Genomic DNA, 19,636 nt, shown 5'->3' with positions numbered 1-19,636 from the left:
ATAGAAGAGTGAGGTAAGTGTGACATGGGTTGTGTGACAGAGCTGTTGCGGCGAGACATGTGGGAGGCACAGCAGAGTGGCGGGGGAAGAAATACGGGCAGAAAAGGAAAGCTTTGTTTGTAGATGAGGGCTTCCTCCATTCCAGGTGATCGCTGGCTCCTTTCCAGACTGCAATGGCAGGTCAAATGTCAAGACCGGCTTTCATTTAGCCTCTCCACACAGGAGTACTGGACTGGAATCAACGGGCATGAATGGACCATAACTTTCACCAAAAATGTTTAGACAAACCTCAGATCAGGTCAGACCTAAGTAATTGCAAGTTGGTAGCCCTTTATTTTAACTGCACTGTGAGTTAGAGTGTAACAATAATCTGGCTTGAATCAGGGAGGCCAGTTGTGAAAGACAGAGCTGTAGTAATTCAAACATACAGGATGGGGTGAAAACTGGAGGGAATCGCTAAAACACTCGTTCAGATATCATATGTGAGGGCGTTCTGGTGGCTCAGTTGGCTAAACTGCATACCATGTATCTGTGACAAGCTGGGTTTGAATCCGGCCTGGGACCTTTGTCACATGTCATCCCCCTCTCTCTCCCAGTCTTTCTTGTCTCACTCTACTGTTACCGATCCAATAAAAGCAAAATGCCAAAAAATATATTGTATCTGCCATCTTTTCTGACCCGATTACACAGTCAAAATTGGGAATATGGATTTCTCTATTAGTATTTATTTCTTTTGGATCTTTCTTTCCCCTACCGTGTCACCCTTTACTACAATTAATGGGTGCATAAAACTTTCCCATTGGTGAAAGAAGGGAAAATGTATGGAACACTATGAAGTTAATTTTTGTTGTCAAGCCCCAGAGAAATATAAACAAAGATATACTGTATGTCACAAAATGTGCAAATGGTCAGAAATGTCTTATCTGATGCTAATGCATCACCTATTATGCTAATAGAATTAGCATGCTAACATTGAAATGTCTGTTTCTTAGCTGGATAATGTTGATAACAGGCATTGTAATAGGCTACATCATGAATTTGGTGTTGGCAGTGTTATGAAAATATTATTAGCTATAATACAGTCATCCCAAAAGTCTTCATCCCCTTGAATTATTTATAATTGAATTATTAGAATTCACTGCTACTGGGCTTCTAATGTTCTTATGATTACTTGTAATTTGCATGAGCTTCCAGTAAATCTATGTTTATCATGTCATCAAACCTGTTCTCTTGAAGCATTTCCCTTCTGACAAGTACAGTTCATGCCATATGGACCCTCAATTACTCCATACAAGTAGAACAACATGGATTTAAGACAGAGAGCCATATGATGCAAGTAATCAAGGAAGTCATTTAAATGCATGCAGTGTACAGCAGTGGCTTCTCTGAACAGATCTGCAAATTATCTGTGGTAAATTATCTGTGGTATGGGAGCTAGAATGCAAACTTCCTTCTGGGAAATGTCTTTCCTGTTGGCTTGTGTGCAACAAAGGATAACTGTTAACTACAGAGCATTTGGGAAGCCATTTGTCCTCACTTGACCTCACTTCCTGAAAATTAAGATTTTCAGGAAATTCGAAAATTCAGACAGGCAATAATGTATTTTGTAAATGTAGTTGTGGGTTTACGAGTTGAATGGATGCTAGGGTTATGAAACTTGTTTTACCTAGAAATTACCTTCAATATTTATTTCAATAAAACACAAAATTGTCAAAATAAAGTGTCAGAATTATAAAATTAAGAATATTATGTGCATGACTGATGAAATTGCTTTTCTCTTGCCTTTGAAGTTCAGCTATAAGAAAAACTAAAAGAAGTTGTGGACATCATCATTTTATAAGGGAAACTTATGGTCAGAGCTTTATTGAGAGCTGTAAAGTCACTCTGGCAAAAATTTTACGAAAAAAAAACATGAAAGAAAGACATTTTGTTAGATGTTTTGCCTTCTTTTTATTGAAAATAGAAAATTTCGACATGGAATTGGCACTGGCACCTCAGCTGCAACATGAATGTTTTAACTTAGAACAATGACAACACAAATATTCACTTTCACCACCACAGACAACGGCATACAGAATACATTTAATAACAGCCTAACAAAAATACAAGCCTGCACATATTACAAAAAGCATTTGAAATAGCTGTCTCTTATCGCCACATCATCCTCAACATTCTCCACTGCATTCAACAGAGAACTTTATTTTGTTTGTGTAACATCTTCACAGTTATATACATTGCAAGTAATGCTTTTGAGCGGAGCGCGGCTCTTTGGTCAGTCGGAGAGCAAGTTGGCCTTCTCGTAGTTCCCGTACTGGGGGGGATCAGGGATGGAGTTCTGTCTGTGGAGAGCAGGGAAGGTTTGTAATGCAGGGACCACACAGTCAACGGCGACTCTGGCAGGATCTGGAAAAACAAACAACATAATTCAGATTCAAATGCAGGTGATGAGCTGTTTGAACATGTGCATGCTGCATGCTTCAGTCAGCAAAATCAATCATCTCACCTGTTTGCTTTTCAGATGTACAGGGGCCGCCAAGTCCTTTTCGCTTCCTCCTTTGATAAACTGAGATAGGGTAAAGGGGAATCAGATGAGGAAATTCACCTGCACACTAATTTCAGTCAAATGAGTCAGGTGCACTTGGCGCCACCTCAGCACTAAAACTAGCAGGGCTTCACCAGAGAGCAATACCACATGCACCAACAATACAGTAAAACAAGCACAATTCAGAGCCAGGTCAGGTTGATGCTAAAAATCCAGTGTGATATGGATTGAAAGTGATAGATAATTAATATAGGCCTTAATATAGACGGATTAAACAAAGATACAAACACTGGGTTTTATTAATCTTGGCCCTCTGCCGTTAAAAATGTTCCCTGTTGCTAAGCAATCACATCCAGTGATACTGTTCTCCTGTTATAAGGTATATATAAGTTCATATATTGTGGTTAAGATGATTGGAACGCCTCTCGTCCAATCACAATGCGTGCTGTATGATAGCAGTTACTTTATGTTTGACAAGTAAAAAAGGCGGGTCAAAAGCAAGGTTTAACTTCAAATTAGCAAGTAATACAGCGGCACCGGATAACTGAGAGTTCACTAAAAAATGTATATTACTTAAAATACCGAACACATCTGAATTACTTGTACGGTTATTTTGCAATCAATTTTGGGAGAAGCGCTGGTATTCTGTCAAGAGAGATAATTACACTGTGGTCCTCTGTTGAACCCGTACACCCCGCAGTGTTCAGGCCAGGGGCATTTTCTACTTACCAGTTAACATGAAGTGGAGCGCCAGAGCGACTATGATGACGGCAGAGAGACAAGCACCAGCTGGCACAATGACACAGGTCACCTCCCAGTCAGCTGCTGACGCCTCCTCAACCCTGCTGGTGACGATGCCGGGGCCTGAGGTACGAGCGTCATCCTCGACCTCTGTGAAGAGGATTTGTTACATTTACATGTTAGGCATTTAGTCAAATCTCTCTTTCAGAAGAAGTCATATGAGCAGGCCTACCGGACACATGGCTGTTGATAGACGCACACGGCTGAGCGGAGGATTAAAACTGTGGCTTTTCAGACAGTGTCTCTAATCATGAGGCCGCAATTCCGTCAAGAATAATGAAACAGATCAAAGCTCTGTCTGTGTTTGAAGTCAATATCAGACTTGTGCAACCTTTTTGAAATCAGTGGACATTGTGCTCTTCACCCACCAGCATTGCAAGCGATGCGTGAGAAGACGGAATTGAGATGAAAAATATACACTGGAACAGCTTTTAGAGCGCAGAAAAGAAGATGCTATCTACCTTTAAAATTATGTATTGTGGTTTACCATATCACTGCACACAAAATAGGCATAGATAATCATCTTTTTGTTGTCCAACTACATGATGCCAGGAAACCACTTTGGAAACTTTGGAGAATCCTGTATCTGTGACAAACCTGTTTAGTCCTGCTCAAGAACGTTTAGCATTACAGCAAACATTGCTCCATTAGTGTCTCAAAGAACATTTAAATAAATAGTACCATTAGGAAACCATTAGCATTTCTAAAAGATGCGGGGGCTCAGGTTGCAAATATGAGAAGAGAAGAGGAGAGAAGAGAAGAGAAGAGAAGAGAAGAAAAGAGGAGATGAGAGGAGGGGAGAGAAGAGAAGAGAAGAGAAGAGAAGAAAAGAGGAGATGAGAGGAGGGGAGAGAAGAGAAGAGAAGAGAAGAGAAGAGAAGAGAAGAGAAGAGAAGAGAAGAGAAGAAAAGAAAAGAAAAGAAAAGAAAAGAGAAGAGAAGAGAAGCCATGCTCACCACATTGCTGATGACAGTGAATGATGGTGACGGCATACTCCACATCAAGCCTCTTCACCTGTCCAAATAAAACACGCACATTCAGTTTCTTTGTCTGTAGGAACAAGCTCGTATTCAGAAGATGTATTTACTAAGCAAACGTACCTGGAGGCAGGAGTTTGGTTTGCATAGCTCCCTCGTCAGGTTTAAGCCCACAGATTTATATTTTTCCTGAGAAAGAGACAGGAAAAAAGCTTGGTGACATACAGCATCTTATTTACATGTCAGCAGCCAACCATAATGAGTTATTCAGGAGAGTGATGATTGCAATGCCCCTTTGAATTTATTTGACAGTAAATGCACATTTCATCATTAATGAGGAATTACGCTTTCATCTCAGTAAGTGCCCTGTGCAAACACACACACACACACACACACACATACACACACACACAAGAGTGGCACCTGCATTGCTGACATGTGCGAAACATGGATGAATTGTTAACCATCTGATGTGGCCAAGCTGTTGGCAGATGCCTTGTGATTGCTATGCAGTTGATATAATTTTAGAGGTGTAATTAACTTTCATGACTTTGGTAAGCACAACTTGCACTCTAAAGATATGATATCTTAGTGAAAGCAGCTGGGGAAATTTCCCAACAACGCAAGTGCAGTAAAACAATCAACAGTTGTCCAGGATACAAAAGGTTGCCATGCAATTAGTGCAAGCGTGCTGATGCAAATCCTCGGCACCATGTCGTCCAAAATGCCACTCAGCTATTACTTCCTTTTTAAGTGATGCATTGTTATATCAAGGTAGTTTCTGAATAGTGCCCTAAATTGACAACAGATTGAACTGTCTCAGGCAGCGGTACGATACCTACCACATAGACGGTGTGTGTGTCAGTGGGCTCACACACAACCGATCCTCCAGACTTCACACACACTCCCACAGAAAAGGTTGAAGAGATCCGTGACAGCATAACCACCTCTTGATGACCCTCTCGTTTCGTCACACCCACCTCCCATGCTGGAGATGACAGTCATTACATAATAATTATCTTGTGCTTTATTATTTAGAATGGCTTTAAAAACCTCTGCCAAGTAGGTTAAATGCCACAGACTGATGTAGCGCTGTGATAATCGAATGATACTGTTGTGAAATTATTTGCAGTCACGTGTTGATGTGACAAACGGCAGTACCTTGGAATCCCCCGTCAGCAAAGGGGCATCTGGTCCAGGACTGGGAGCCTGCAGTGAACTGAAGAACACATTATAATAAGATTTTGTATATCACTTTATCTAACTAAGTTACATTATGCTGTAAAATAGAAGGAGCAAAACAAGCATATCAACATATTACTCATAAATATAAAATATAAAGGGAAAACTTGCATCCCATATCCCACGTGAATTGAGTGCTGGGTTTCCCGAAAGCATATGAGCACTAAGGTAATTAATTTAGACAAAATGCAAAAACTGACAGCAATTCCCCCATCAGAGAGGAAGGTGTATCAGACGGCCTCTTAAAAACTGTATTCTTTTGTATTCGTTTTGCAGAATTCATAGCTAACAATTCAAACCGCACATCTGAGAAAATCTCTCTCTATATATATATATTATATATTATATAAAAACCCTATAGCCCTACTAGTAGTGCCAACAATTAAGTCCTCTGTGTCAACCATATGGTTTCTCTACAGTGATACTCCTGAAGAGCCAAACAGGACAAAGTTAACAGTGATATTTACCTTCATGCACAGTTGAGGGTGTGGATCCACCTTAGCAAATGTTATCTGAAAAACAAGGTTGATGTGACTTTTTAAATGACATCCAGGGCTGAACAAAAAACAAAACAGTGTTCAGTCTTCTAAAGTGGATGGAACTGTTTAGCCACAGACGTACCTCACTTAATTCAAGTGACAATGTGTTATTGCTAAGTTGCTAAAAATTCTGTGAGGAAAAGTCATTGTAGAGTTTGACAATTATGCCCAAAATCAACAAAAACCAAAGGGACCGAGCGGGTTTAGGTCAGGTTGGAATGAATTTTGCACTTTGGGTAAGACTCAGGATAAAAAATGTTCGTCATCAGAAAAAAATTTAGCAATGTTAGCGTTTAGTTGACAAAAAGCTACACCACTCAAGCTTTGTTTAGGTTTGGGTTTTTTTCTTTCAGGTCAGGTCAGCTGGACTTCAATTTTCAGGCATGAGTCAAGCTCTGCATCATTGGCTACATTTACATGAACAGAAAATTCCCTTTTTAATATGTTTACTCAAGTATAATGGGTTTGGGTTGACTCCTGTAATTGCCATGCGTCAGAATAACTCAGTTAAGATCATACTCTGATTATAAGAAACACAGTTTTGGTTTAGGCCGTCTGTGCAAGCTCAGACTCGCACAAGGTTATGGGTACATTTTGATGTCAACAAAAACGCTATTATTATTGAGATCATCATTTCTTTCCTCTGTATTAGAAGTAGCCTCTGCCAAAGAGGGAGGTGTTGACAGCTCCTTTTCATACACAAAACTGGTGGGCATCAGGAGTCAAATTCAGGTCAGTCAGGCAGTCAGGCAGCCAGTCATCAGACATTTATCCCCTATATACAAACGGTGGGACCAAAGGGATGGCATCTGCCCCCCTTGAAAGATGCCCCCACGCTACATGCTACTATATTATGATACTATGATACTCAGAGGCTGGTACCTTTCCTCGGCCGACAGTCTGAGAGGCATGGGGCAGATCCACACAAACGCCATCCTCGCCTTTCTGACACAACGCGATCACAGCAGCAACTGGGCAAGCCGGTTCCCATGACAGCGTCTCCTCCATTGGGTCAAAGGTCACTCCAAACCACAGTTCCTCCAGACCTATCAGGATAACGCAGAGGTCAGAAATCGTGGCTGACCAGTCAGAAGGGGAACTTTATTCTGTGGTATGTAATCTCAAAGTCTATTCAAATGAAAAGGCATTGTTGATTTTAGAGGTGTTGTGCACTGACATTACGCAAGTTATATGAAATTGGTGGATTTCACGCATACGGTAGCCTATCAGCTTTTAGATCAGGTTACAACAAACATCAAGTCACAGATGTTTAATGACTAAAAGCAATCGAATGACTCACGGTCTTTGAACGGGCAGACTTGAACTCTGGGTGCGTCCATCATGGCTGACCATCCCTGTGGAGAATGTAGCAAGAGGGTTAAGGGTTCGATCACAGCCTGGCATTGATTACCAATCAAAGCTGATAGTAAGAGCTCAATCGAAACCAAGAGTGTTGGCAGAAACCTTTTACCTCAATGCAGAGGCAGGGCAAAGGTCTGGAATACCGCAGGGTGGCGTTCTTCATAGGTTCCTCCTTCTTTATCTGGAAGGTAAACAAGGCTTTACAACATATATCTACATTTCTTTGAGGTATGTGTGTCTGTGTGTGTCTGTGTGTAAGTGTGATTGGTGGTGTGATTCACTCCAGGACATTCTTGTCCTTCAGATAACTGTCAGAGAATGTAAATGCATTACAATGCCGGGGTTACCCAACAAGATAGTAGAAAGCATTTTGAAAATAAGCGTCCCTATCAGGATGCATAATTGATACATTTCCTAGTATCAATTATGCATTAGTCAGTAGCATAGCATTGCATTAGTGGCATTCACCCTGCACTTACTAATTCATAGAGGAAGTGACTCAGTGGGTGACTAACCCTCACAAACATGCAGTGACCGTTAGTTAATACGTTTTCTTGTACTGTCCCCTAGTACTGAATGTGAGACACTGTTGTCACTTCACCATGTGTGCCTGAATGTACTTATCTTTCTGTTAGTTGTCAATATGTCTCTGCACCAAAGTCACCGAGACAAATTCCTGTTCATTTATCGCATTTGGCAGATAAAGTAGTTCTCCAGAAGAAGTATGTGGACTAACCAGTGTTTTGGCCCCTGTGCCTATACAGATGAAGTCCTTATGGCAGAGACGGAGGTGGTAGTCCTTGTCTTCCAGCATGTCTGACACACTGACAGCCAGCTCCTTCCTCTCTGGGTTTATATCGTACCACAGCCTACCAGCTGAGAGAGAGAGAGAGAGAGAGAGAGAGAGAGAGAGAGAGAGAGAGAGGGAGATGTCAAATATAATGAAATATTCAATTCAGTCACAGGTTCGTAACACTGAGTGGCATTTGTGAAAAAACGTGTACATTATATAGCCTACGGTACATGAGACATCACACTGCGTTGCCTGATTCAGTTTGAAAAAATAAAACTTACTGATGCATTCTGGGATATGACTTCGCAAATCCCCATTGCTGCATTCTGTGGAGAAAAGTAATAAGCATTAAACCAAGTACCCATGTGAAAAAGAAATCACCATGTGGCATACCCACTGCACATGTAAGTTTTGCATACTGCATTTTGTTCCTTGTGAATTATTTACCTTGACCTTGACAGACTATTTTTAGCATTTAAAAGAGGAAATACTTGGTAGATTGCAACACCATTTATTGACTCCCAACTATTTGTTTTGTAGAACACATGGTCTTCTGCTACTTATTGAAGTCTTAAATAAACACAGCCGAGTCTTTTCTTAATTACTGTAGAATTTCCTTGTGTGTGTGTGTGTGTGTGTGTGTGTGTGTGTGTGTGTGTGTGTGTGTGTGTGTGGCCTGTGTGCACGGTTGTGTAAACACGTGCTGCATGTGTGCATAAGTGTATGTGTGTATGCGTACATGCATGTGTGTGTGAAAGCATGCGTGCATCTCACCTGGAGCACGATAGGTGCTGGTCCACGCTACACTACAGTAACTCGGCACTGTTTTCAGTGTTACTTGCACGTCTTGACCCGGAGAAATGTCAAAACAATCATTCTCAACTTCCACCTGCAGGAGAAAGACACATAAAAATACACAAGCTGTCACAGGTTTGCAGTGATAGCCGCAGTCTTGGATACTACAGTAACAGTTCTGACCCATAACAATTTCTACCTTTGTCACGCTGGACAAAACAAGTTGCTTAGGTGATAGTGTCAAATTTGCAACTGCTGCCAAGAAATCTGTTTGGTCACATAGTTTTGAGACTGCACAACTTGGCCTAAGCAAGATATGATCTGACTGCAGATCAAGGTAAACGTGACAGCATGAAAGTGAAGGCAAGGCAATAGGGTGCATTTGTGTCTTCCTCTTGTCTGTTGTTGTCTGATGTTTTCTGTTTGTTGTTTTTTCTTCATCTGCACTAATCATCCTTCATGTGCACCTACGTTTGGGGCAGAATTTCAATCTGGTGACAGTTTTACTTAAAATGTGTTTACACTATTATTAAGACCAAAATCACTGAAAGTTTATACAAAAGCTACTGATGTTAACTTGCCTTGAGTTTACTGAGGTATTTTTGGACCTTTGAGATAAAAATATATGTGCATTTAAGTCAAACATAATGAAAAAAGTTTTGCTCAGCTCTATATTCTTGCCCCTAACACGGATTTATTATTCGCCTGCTTGACGACAATGATACACGAATATCCCAGCTGATACACAAACGTTTTCTTAATTAATCTACTGTTTTGGCACTGTCATTTTATCCCTCAAACTCCATATCATTTGCCTGCTTGCAACGTTGATGACACACAAATTTAAACGTATTCTAGTGTTGCACGTATCCTAAATCACTCTGGATCAAAGCATCTGTTGAAAGCCTAAAATGTAAATATAAGTGAAGCCTGTACCTGCTGCCCGACCATTCTCTGTCTGGATGCTCTGGGGAAGCTGAGGAGTCGGCAGCCCCCCATCATCCCAGCGGTCACAGTGCAGACGGACAAACCGTGGATGGACTCTGGGAAACAACATTGAAACAGGTCAGAAGGTTGTACACATGGAACAAAGAAACACATGTGGTGTATCTGTCAATCAGTAATCCCTTCCCACTCACCCACCCACCCACTCACCCATTCAGTCAACCATTCAGTCATTCAGCGCAACTATTGATCCATGTCATCCACTAGTGTGTGTGTGTGATACAGGAAGCATTCACTGGTGTGACTTTGTATTGGCTGAGACTCAAATCTGATAGAATGAGAGGGGCTTCCCCACTCCGGCCCCTACAAGGAGTGAGGAAATCCAGAGAAGTAACACTACACTGCTCTACTGACCTGGTGTGTGTGTGTGTGTGTGTGTGTCACGCAGTGCTTGTGGAATCAGGAACAGAAAATGTCAATTTACAGTTCTGTAACACACCTGATCGTGAAACTGGCTGATTATAAATATTCACACCCCCAGTCTATTTTTAACAACCTGCCTCGGTTGTTCAGCACTTTTGTACACACCTTTTATACATGTGACATCTGTGATAACCATCTTTCAGCATGACCAATCCCACATTGGCTCGCTTGACTACACTCCCTCATTAATGGTATGTTAAACAACTGCATTCCCAGCTACATGCAGTAGGTGTCAAGTCAGTTGTAGGATATTGCCTTTACAAAACATAGTCAGCGTGGAGATTTGAAGCAGATTCAACTAGTGTGCAACATAAATTCACAGGATGCTTTTTATTTTCAGAGGCTGTTTCGGAGCACCTGCATCTCATTTGGACGGGATACTTAATTCCCTGTAAAGACCTTATTCCCACGGCAGCCATTTTGAAGTTATGTCACACTCGGGGTGGAAAAGCGACAAATATTTCACTGAAAAAATGTATTACAAACAAATGGATCCCACCAATCAGGTAATATATTTGGCTCACTATTATCTAGCTACTGGAATAGGCCTAGGTTGCTGGCTAGTTGTTAACTAGCTCGTAAGCTAGCTAACTTCCCTGCTAAATTCAAGCAGCTGTTGTAGTTGTTGCTCCCAAGATTGCTAGCTGTTTGCTCACTGTTAGGTTTATCTGAAGTCCTCACTTAAGTGTTGAAGGAAGTAACAGCAGCGGAAAGTTGATATGGCACTAACGCTGCAAGAATTAGGGATTCAGTCACTCTTGAGGCCACCCATCCTAAAAAATGTATTCACTCACTGTACTGTAAAGCACTTTGGATAAAAGCGTCCACTAAATATGTGTCTAATATGTGTGTATTTTCTGCCCACATGTACGTACCAGTGAGTCGTAACGCAACGCTGACTCTGAGGTGCAGCGAACACTTCTGCCTCCCCTCACACCTCATGACTGGGGACAGACTGACGTTGTGGAAGACAGAGGAGCTGTTGAGACCTTCAGGAGAGCTCCGGCATGGAGGGGGAAACAAGTCTGCACACAACCAAGTCAGCAAAATATCACTTAATGTTTCAGTACATTAAACTATTAAGCAACTATCCAATACCGAGGAAACATTCATCGTGTCTTGATGACAGCACACTGCAAACTCATTTAGGTCATCCCAAAAAACCGCCATCATCTTCCTTATGTTACAGTGTCAGTGTCTCTCCGTGTGTCTCTGCTGCGGCACTCCCGAAACAGTGAAAGATAATAACTCTTTGGGGAATGTTTAAGTGGTATCGAGTGTGCCTGAGGAAGTTATGGCATGTGGTTTCAGTCCTATGCCTTTGTTATCCTCCTACTTTCTTGGAAAGATTCTGTCATGCCCTTTAAAAAAAAGCATTTGGGTGGTCCCAGTTTGAAAGTGGAAAGATTTACGAGCCACGCTTTTTTCTTCCTCTATTCATCGAGGGGAACAGAAAACACAGACTGTCATTGTTTGCGTCATGCGATTCCACTTTAGCCCGGTGAGAACTTCACATACTTGAATGTAGTTTGCTCATATCTGATTTGAGTCGACCACAATTTAAATGCTACAATTAGTACAATCGTATGGGTCCATACATAGTCTGCACACCTGAGTCAACAATGCATTTCTTATACTAGTGTTAGACCGATATATTGGGCCGATGTTGGCCTTTATCAGCAAGTAAAGTCTGCTGATACAACGCAGGTTCCTCCCTGACCACATAACAACAGTCTATAAAACCTGCAATGAGATTAGATTTTCTTTGCACATTTTATGAATCCATTTAATTGTTTAATCATGTTTTTTGTAAATCAATTCTTCATTTAAAGGCAGCAATGTACCAAGGAGTTTCCCGTACCATCACACTGCTGTAAGGAGCTGCTAACTCACCCTCAAAAATTTCATTATTATGGGTTTCAGTGGAGAGTTTTAGGCTTCACATGATGGTCAAAATGCTGTTTCAGACAAAATGCTTTTCCACCCTGCTATGAATACAATTCTGAAACAGTGAGTACTGAATTTTTTGGCATGAAAAGTTGTCAAATTTAAAGGTGTTGAATGCACACAATATTGGCTACTTAACTCTAAAAATATCTGTATCTGACTTCAAAATCCAATATCGGTCGAACCCTATCGTACACATCATGTTAGATATTGTAAAATGTTGTATTCATTTTAGTGCCTGCAGATGTAACAGCCATGTGTGTATGTCTGTCTATACTCACAGTGTGGCTTGGACTTGCATTGAAGGCCCTGCAAGAAGAGAAAAACAGAACAGAAATTAAACAAGCTCTAACCTCTGTGTGAGAAAGTTATTGAGGAGGAGCTCCATAAGTAAAGTTATTCTGTGCACACTTAACAAAGAGAACAAAGGTAACAGCTGTTCCAAAAAGGGGATTCCCAGACAAAAAGAAAAATAGCTTTTACATCCTCATTGCTCTGTCAGGTGCACCTATCTTTATTTTGCTGCAATGTGACATTGCGTTACACAGCTTTAAAAGTTGCATGGTAAATCTGTGTATGTTCCTTATCTTGTTGCAGAATATTTTTTAATCCTTTTACACCCTTATCTTTGTTCTTTACTTTTGCCAGAGCACTTCAATTATCAAGTTAGTTATCTATGGTTGTAATCCAAGCATTGAGCCTGTGCAATGTGCTACATTGTGTCAAGGTGGCATAATAAATGACTAGATTTCACACATGGATGCAAACTGTGCAACAGCATGCATTTCCAAGCACCTGAACAGCAACTGGACTTGACTGACTTCCAAAGGTTAGTGAAATACATCCTTGTTGATCCATCAGCCAGAAAATTTGCCCTATAGAAGCTATTCAAGATATGCTGCAAGCATTTCTTATCCTGAGCCCAGTGATGACTGACAGTGTCATGACTGTTCAGTGGCTGATCAGTGGCAGGTCTTTTTTTTCCTGCTTGTGCTGATATTTTTTCAAACACAATTACAAAATGCTTGCTCTTCCAATCTTGCACATAGAATAGATAGAATCATCTGTGTTTTCAGAAACTGTCACATGGATTAAGTGGATAAATAGCATTTTGCCACAAAACCCACATTAGAAATAAAGGCTGGAGGTAATCAACTTAAAAGAAAACAGATGAGTGAGGTGCAAAACCCATAAAAATGAATGAGATGTCTTCACTCTGTAATTACAATGAACCACTGAGCAAGAGTAAACATACAGCTCATTCATTTTTCAAGAGTAATAACAACATATAACAACGCAATGTAGAAGAAAGCAGGCAATCTGTGTTGCTCGGTTACAAGACCATAAGATCTATAGTATAGTGTTAATCTGTATTTTTTTATTGATCACAAAAGCAGATGATCTGTTGCAAAGGTGGCAAGTGATGTCATGTAAAATAAACTACAACCTGACTTATCCTGAATCAAAACTCAAACTCTGACAAGGCTCCTGACCATATTTCTTAACAACCTGAAACATGAAACTGTATGGTTCACGTTTCTTCACGTCACGACAGAATCATTTAGTCACGGTCATTAACATATGGAAGAGATTTATGGCCGTGCATAATAGCTGCAAAGATCAGTTTTCTCAGGTCATCGAGAGGGAAGTAAACATATGTCACAGTGGCAGGTGTTCCCCATCCTCTTTCCATGATGACCAACTCAGTGATTTGCAGCAGTTTTGGTTTCCTCTCCGTCACTGTAAGGCTTGGGTGAACGATTAAGTACCCACTTAATCAATGGCATTCAAAAAGTAGTTTTCAAGGGCTAGATACCAATCTCAAGTTCAGTCAAATATGATTGTGTACAGTATGCATGCTTACCTTAGTATGTAATAAAACTTTTTTTTTATCATTATTTGACAGTAACTGTGATTTGTCTGAAGCTAGTAAGAAATAAGTAAGAAATATAAGTTGTAAGCTTTCACACCCTAATTACGTCATCCAACTCATGTTTAGAAAATCTCCATGAAAATCCATTATAGTTTAATTTCAGAGGCTCTCTCACCACACCCTGACCGGGAAAACTCCGCTACAATAATAACATGGGGTTGTATTACTTCAAAAAATGAAATCCTGTAGTGAGCGGAATTTTGTTGTGTTTGTTTGGTTGTTAAGGATGAAAACTGGGCTCATTATATAGGGCAAAGTTGGGCAAAGTACTGTATTCCTCTCACATATCACTGTAAGCCAGAGCTACAGTAGGTTCAAGCCAATGTCACTTCATCAAAATTATTATTATTATTCTTAGTAGTAGTAGTAGTAGTAGTAGTAGTAGTAGTAGTAGTAGTAGTAGTAGTAGTAGTAGTAGTTTTTGTCAACACAAGTGACTGGAGATATGGTTGCATTTCACCCACCTATTGTAAATAATATATTAAGTATTAGTAGGAGCATTAATAGTAGTAACAGTATTAACAATAGTAGTAGCAGTGGTAACAGCAGCAGCAGCAGTAGTAATAGTAGTAGCAGTAGCAGCAGCTGCAGTAGCAATAGTAGTAATAGTTACCAATAGTAATAGCAAACAACAATATTTAGTAGCACAGTGTCAATCTATGAGTGTCATGTTTTTAGTTTTAGTGCTCCTAAAGATGCAATTTTACCTGAGAACATCGGGTGTCACATTTCTCTATCCTCTCCATTCCTGTGCTTTGGACTGCAGCTCCATTCAAAACCCCACAAAGAGACATGAGCAGGGCAACCAGCAAGATCATGTTGACTACACAGCACTGGAGACAAGCTTCTTCTGCACCTCTGCTTCTTTGTTCTTGTAGTTCTTCTTTTTTTTCTTTTTGTTGTTCACTTCTTCCTCTCACCTCCTCCTCTTCTTTCCTCCTTCTCTTTCTATATCCACATGAGTTGGAGTTTGGCAGTCTGGCTGTGTCTGATGAGGCTTGGCTGAGAGACTGCCTGGTATTGTAGGTAGTAGAATAGTGAGGAGGCTGGCTGTCTGTTTGGTCCTGAAGGTGATGATATCTGGTTATGGCAGTGAGGGACAGAAACTCCTGGGTTAGAGGTGGCATGATGATTTAAATACCCAGAGTGGGGGCGGAGTTTGAGTGTGTGTGTATGTGTGTGTGTGTGTGTGTGTCTGTACAGGTTTGTATTTGTGTAGGTGATGTGACTTTGGCAGTGGATGTGGTTGGTTACAAATCTGAAAAATAATGACCATACCATTCTATTATTAAACACACGTGTAACTGGATGACAGGGAGACAGAGAGAGAGAGAGAGAGAGAGATTGGGATTTCTCCTTGAGCAACTTCAGTGTGATATTACACAGTATAGTATTCAGCCATGAATCATGAAACTTTCCTGCAACTTACTCCCTGACTGACACTCTTATCACTAGCCCACATCATCACACACTTCTAAGGAATTCTGTTTGTAGAGAGAGGAGGGGGGATATCAGCAACACCGAACATTTATAGAATAGAATAGATTCTCTTTTATGCCTTCCATAAGTCAGAGGATTACAATGTTTTAGCTTTACATGTCACTTGCTAGAGAATTTAAGTAAGATCTTATTGTATCCCACAGACCATCCATCCCTTGATCAAAGTCTCCAACAGAGGTGGCAGCCCTCTCCATGCTTACTACATCAATGAAGTCTTCCAGCCAACTGTATAGGCTGAAACATGCTGGAGCTCTCCACTTCCAGTTCATTACTATCCTCTGTTTAGCAGAGAGGCAATCCAAGTGAACCGTATTTATGTGGAAACAGTGTGAGCAAAACGGAAAAAGCTGCAAGTTTCTATCTGGATTTGCTGGGAAAGAGTGAGATTTCACAACTATAGCATTTTTTCGCTATTACTTCCATTCATTCATACTGTAAAAGCCCATTCCTCAGAAGTGCGCCAGCTTGCACAACTTTTTTTTTCAGCATTGTACTAATGAGAGGAGACAAGTTAAAGAGGGATGTTTTAGCCTTGAGACAACAGGCATGGAGGGGGTAACTTAATATCAGCAAGATGTTGCCTATGTTTTGTTCGTTCCGTTGAATGCCAAGGGGAGGCAAGGACACTACATGTAAAAACTTGCTGGTCAAATGTTGAGCTTGAGAACAACGAAACAGGAAAGAAATTTGCACAACAGGGAACTTTAGTGCTAATGAGTAGCCTATGTCCTGTTTCTGAACAAAAGACTTAAATGTCACTAAGCATCATAGCCAACACCCAGATCATTTAGTCACAATTTAAATCAGCCTTCAGCATTTAACTGCCATATAATAGTCTGTAAAATGTAGAGGATCCAGTTTGCAAAAGTGCTATCGTTTTGCTACCTCAACTTTACCACCTGTTAGACAGAACTAGAATTTGTTTTACTGTTTTTTTTTCTTATATCTCTTTGATATCTCATTTAAATTCTTCATATTAGAATTCTTGTATTCCAGTTTAATAATGACAATAGGAATAGCATTGAAGCACATGAACATCTCGCACTAAGCCCCTGAAGACATAGTAACTCTTTTTTCCTATGACCATTCATGAAAACAACTTGTACTGCCATGGGCAGAATGTGCTGTTCCAGAAATGATTTACCACGTAATGTAAACAAAAGGGAATTCCTTGAGGGAATACTGGAACTTCCGACCACCCCAATGCTGGGAATGTGACCGGGAAGAGATTCCTCATATAGATTCCAAGAAGTGCAGTGATCTCAAGTGCTTTGGCGGTCTTTGATGACTGTGAGACAGCGGATAATCAGCACAGGTACAGGTATGAGTGTGTGTGCGGCACGTGGCGACAGTGATTAGAGAAGCCCTGAGGTGACTCTGCAATATTTTCACTTGTGTTTTACTGTCAGCGGCAGTGCTTCTTTTAAAAAGCCTTTACAGTGTTGAGCAATACTCGCCTTCCAAGGACAAGAAAATATAAAAGAACTGGGAATAGAAAACACTTTCAGTCCAAACAAAACTGATGTCATTCTGGGTCATTTATGACCCTGAAAATTGATTTTCTCCCCCTCATTAAGTAAGTACACACAACCTGCGTATCTCAAGAATACGCAGTAAGAAAAAGAACCCATGGGTTCAGTTGGTTCACTGTCACCCATGTTGCATGTGTGTTTAATAATAGAATGGTATGGTCATTATTTTCCAGCTTGTAACCAATTGTTCCTCCATCTGTTTTGCCAAACCAACTTCTCCCACGCATACTGAAGTCCTACACCCACGCATCCACTGCCAAGTCATCACCCACACAAATACAAACCTGTACAGACACACACACACACACACACATAAACACACACACACCTGGCAGATTTAAACAGAAGCAAACAGGCTATAAAATGTTTCACATATTTGGCACTTAGCCCATAACCTTAAGTGCAAATGTGAGCTGAGGTAATGCAGTAGATTATATACTGACATGACCTAAATTTTTGAAACACTTCCCTGGAGCAAGACTCATTGAAAGGGCTAATTGACCTCCAACTGTTTGTTTAATCAGTATTTCTTCATAGGTCTTGTCAGGATATCACAGCAGAGTTCAGTGAAACATGAAGCATTTCCCGAAAGAAGATATACTACAAAAAAATAAAAAAATAAAAAGCATGGTATCTGATTGGCCTGCTGCCTGGCACAATCAAAGGGTTGTCAGTGGAAACCTGTTCATCTACATGCCTTTGTGTAATGGCTCTATCTACTGGGAATTTAGATGTATTACATGTGTGGTTTTTCTGCCAATTCTGAGGTCACCCGTGCTAAAACTGTATGCTCTCATCACACTGTTAGATGCTTTGGATAAAAGTGTCCACCAAATGGCATATCGCTGTTATCGACTTGAAAAACAGCCTCGTTTTTAGCTTCACCACCATGCATGTCAGGTTTATCCAATGGGATTTTGAAAGGGTTTCATCAGACTAAGGGCTGTAGAATTTTCTCAACCCATAGAGGAGCATGTAATCCTCCAATTTAAGTTCAAACTTGAAAATCACAAAAAAATAGAGTAATGAGCTTTTCACCCAACAAGGACGATATGTTAGGTTTATTTGTCAAAACATGGCTCATACATCCAAAAATTCAACATACAACTTTATCATTTTACCAGCCAATGATTTTCAGAAAAGATTAGGGCTTCCTAATGTTGCCAAAGTTGGCTGGTAGAGTAGACAAACAACATTAACAGCCACAAGTAAAATTTAACAACATTTGACCGCTGCTTGGAGAAGGCAGAGTCAATCGTAGGACTTGTAAGCAATGATTCTCCAGCAAAGGACTGTGGGTGCAATTACATTATAAAGTTTGCCGAGACTGAAACCTGCTCTGCATGCCCTCTGAGACTATTTTTTTAGTTATTTTATATTCTACCATGTGAAAGTCTGCTTTGTGTGCACTGAAAGAAGGCATAACACTCAGACAAACTTAAGTATACTTATGTCTTCAGTAAATCCACATCTGAATCCTCCCACTTTATGAATATCAAAATTCTTCAGTGTGACAGATTGGATCTTCTATATTTAAAATCAGTACAGGCTATAGGTGACTCTACTCTTGCATTATTGTGAATATTGTTAAACTTACCAATACTGTTGGGAATGGGAAACTCTTCCAGTCTCTTTAGTGTTTTCAAGATGTCTCATTTCATCATATGTGCAATGGCCAGGAGATGGAGACATTCTCTAAGGGAATAAGACAAGTGCTGGTATGAAATCTCAGATGACAAAATGTCAACTCAACCTGAAACACAGCCAATCCTTCTCATCAGGACTATAAAGCTGCAAGAATTTTTTTTTTATTCAGTGACCATTTTACACAACAAATAAAGAGGTCTCTCTCAAAATGCTATATCCATTTTGGAAAAAGGAAAAACACTTATTTCAAGTGCGTCATTCAATGTGTCTAAACTCCAGTGTTTAAAAGTGTTTTTTTTTAATCATTTTATTAGCCAAGAACTTAAACTTAAGTCAAATAGTCAAAATGTTGGGAGCCGGTATCACACCCATAACACTGAGTTGTGCAGACTTTTGACTGAGTGTTAGGTAATGGACAGTGTAATTCAACAGAGCCAAAAGGCTTAAAAGCCTATTGATTGCAATTTACATCAGATAGGCCCGGGCCTCTAATGCAATGCACAGTAAATCCATACAGTCAGCTGACCTACTGCGCCCCAGTCTATAGAGTACAGTGCGATGAGATGAGATGTGCTGCCTGTTCTGTGGAGACAGACAC

General features: G+C 40.4%; 1 protein-coding gene across 1 annotated transcript; it reads right to left on the bottom strand.

Annotated features, from left to right (window-relative positions):
• Positions 1-2,063: 2,063 nt before the first annotated feature.
• On the bottom strand, positions 2,064-15,446 carry il17rel (interleukin 17 receptor E-like). The gene is made up of 18 exons (XM_078282220.1): positions 15,067-15,446; positions 12,708-12,735; positions 11,355-11,504; positions 9,988-10,094; positions 9,031-9,145; positions 8,538-8,582; positions 8,200-8,339; positions 7,573-7,644; positions 7,402-7,456; positions 6,984-7,147; positions 6,030-6,074; positions 5,482-5,539; positions 5,163-5,308; positions 4,444-4,509; positions 4,300-4,357; positions 3,272-3,433; positions 2,504-2,563; positions 2,064-2,403 (listed from the first exon to the last, which is right to left on the bottom strand). Exons 1-18 carry the CDS (start codon positions 15,175-15,177, stop codon positions 2,273-2,275), a joined length of 1,713 nt encoding a protein of 570 aa, XP_078138346.1. The 5' UTR covers positions 15,178-15,446; the 3' UTR covers positions 2,064-2,272.
• Positions 15,447-19,636: the final 4,190 nt, after the last annotated feature.

The sequence above is a fragment of the Centroberyx gerrardi genome, chromosome 24, assembly GCF_048128805.1.
Source record: "Centroberyx gerrardi isolate f3 chromosome 24, fCenGer3.hap1.cur.20231027, whole genome shotgun sequence".
In the NCBI taxonomy this organism is placed as follows: Eukaryota; Metazoa; Chordata; class Actinopteri; order Beryciformes; family Berycidae; genus Centroberyx; species Centroberyx gerrardi.
Note: the sequence above shows the minus strand (reverse complement) of the source record. Positions and strands in the feature narration are given on the sequence as shown.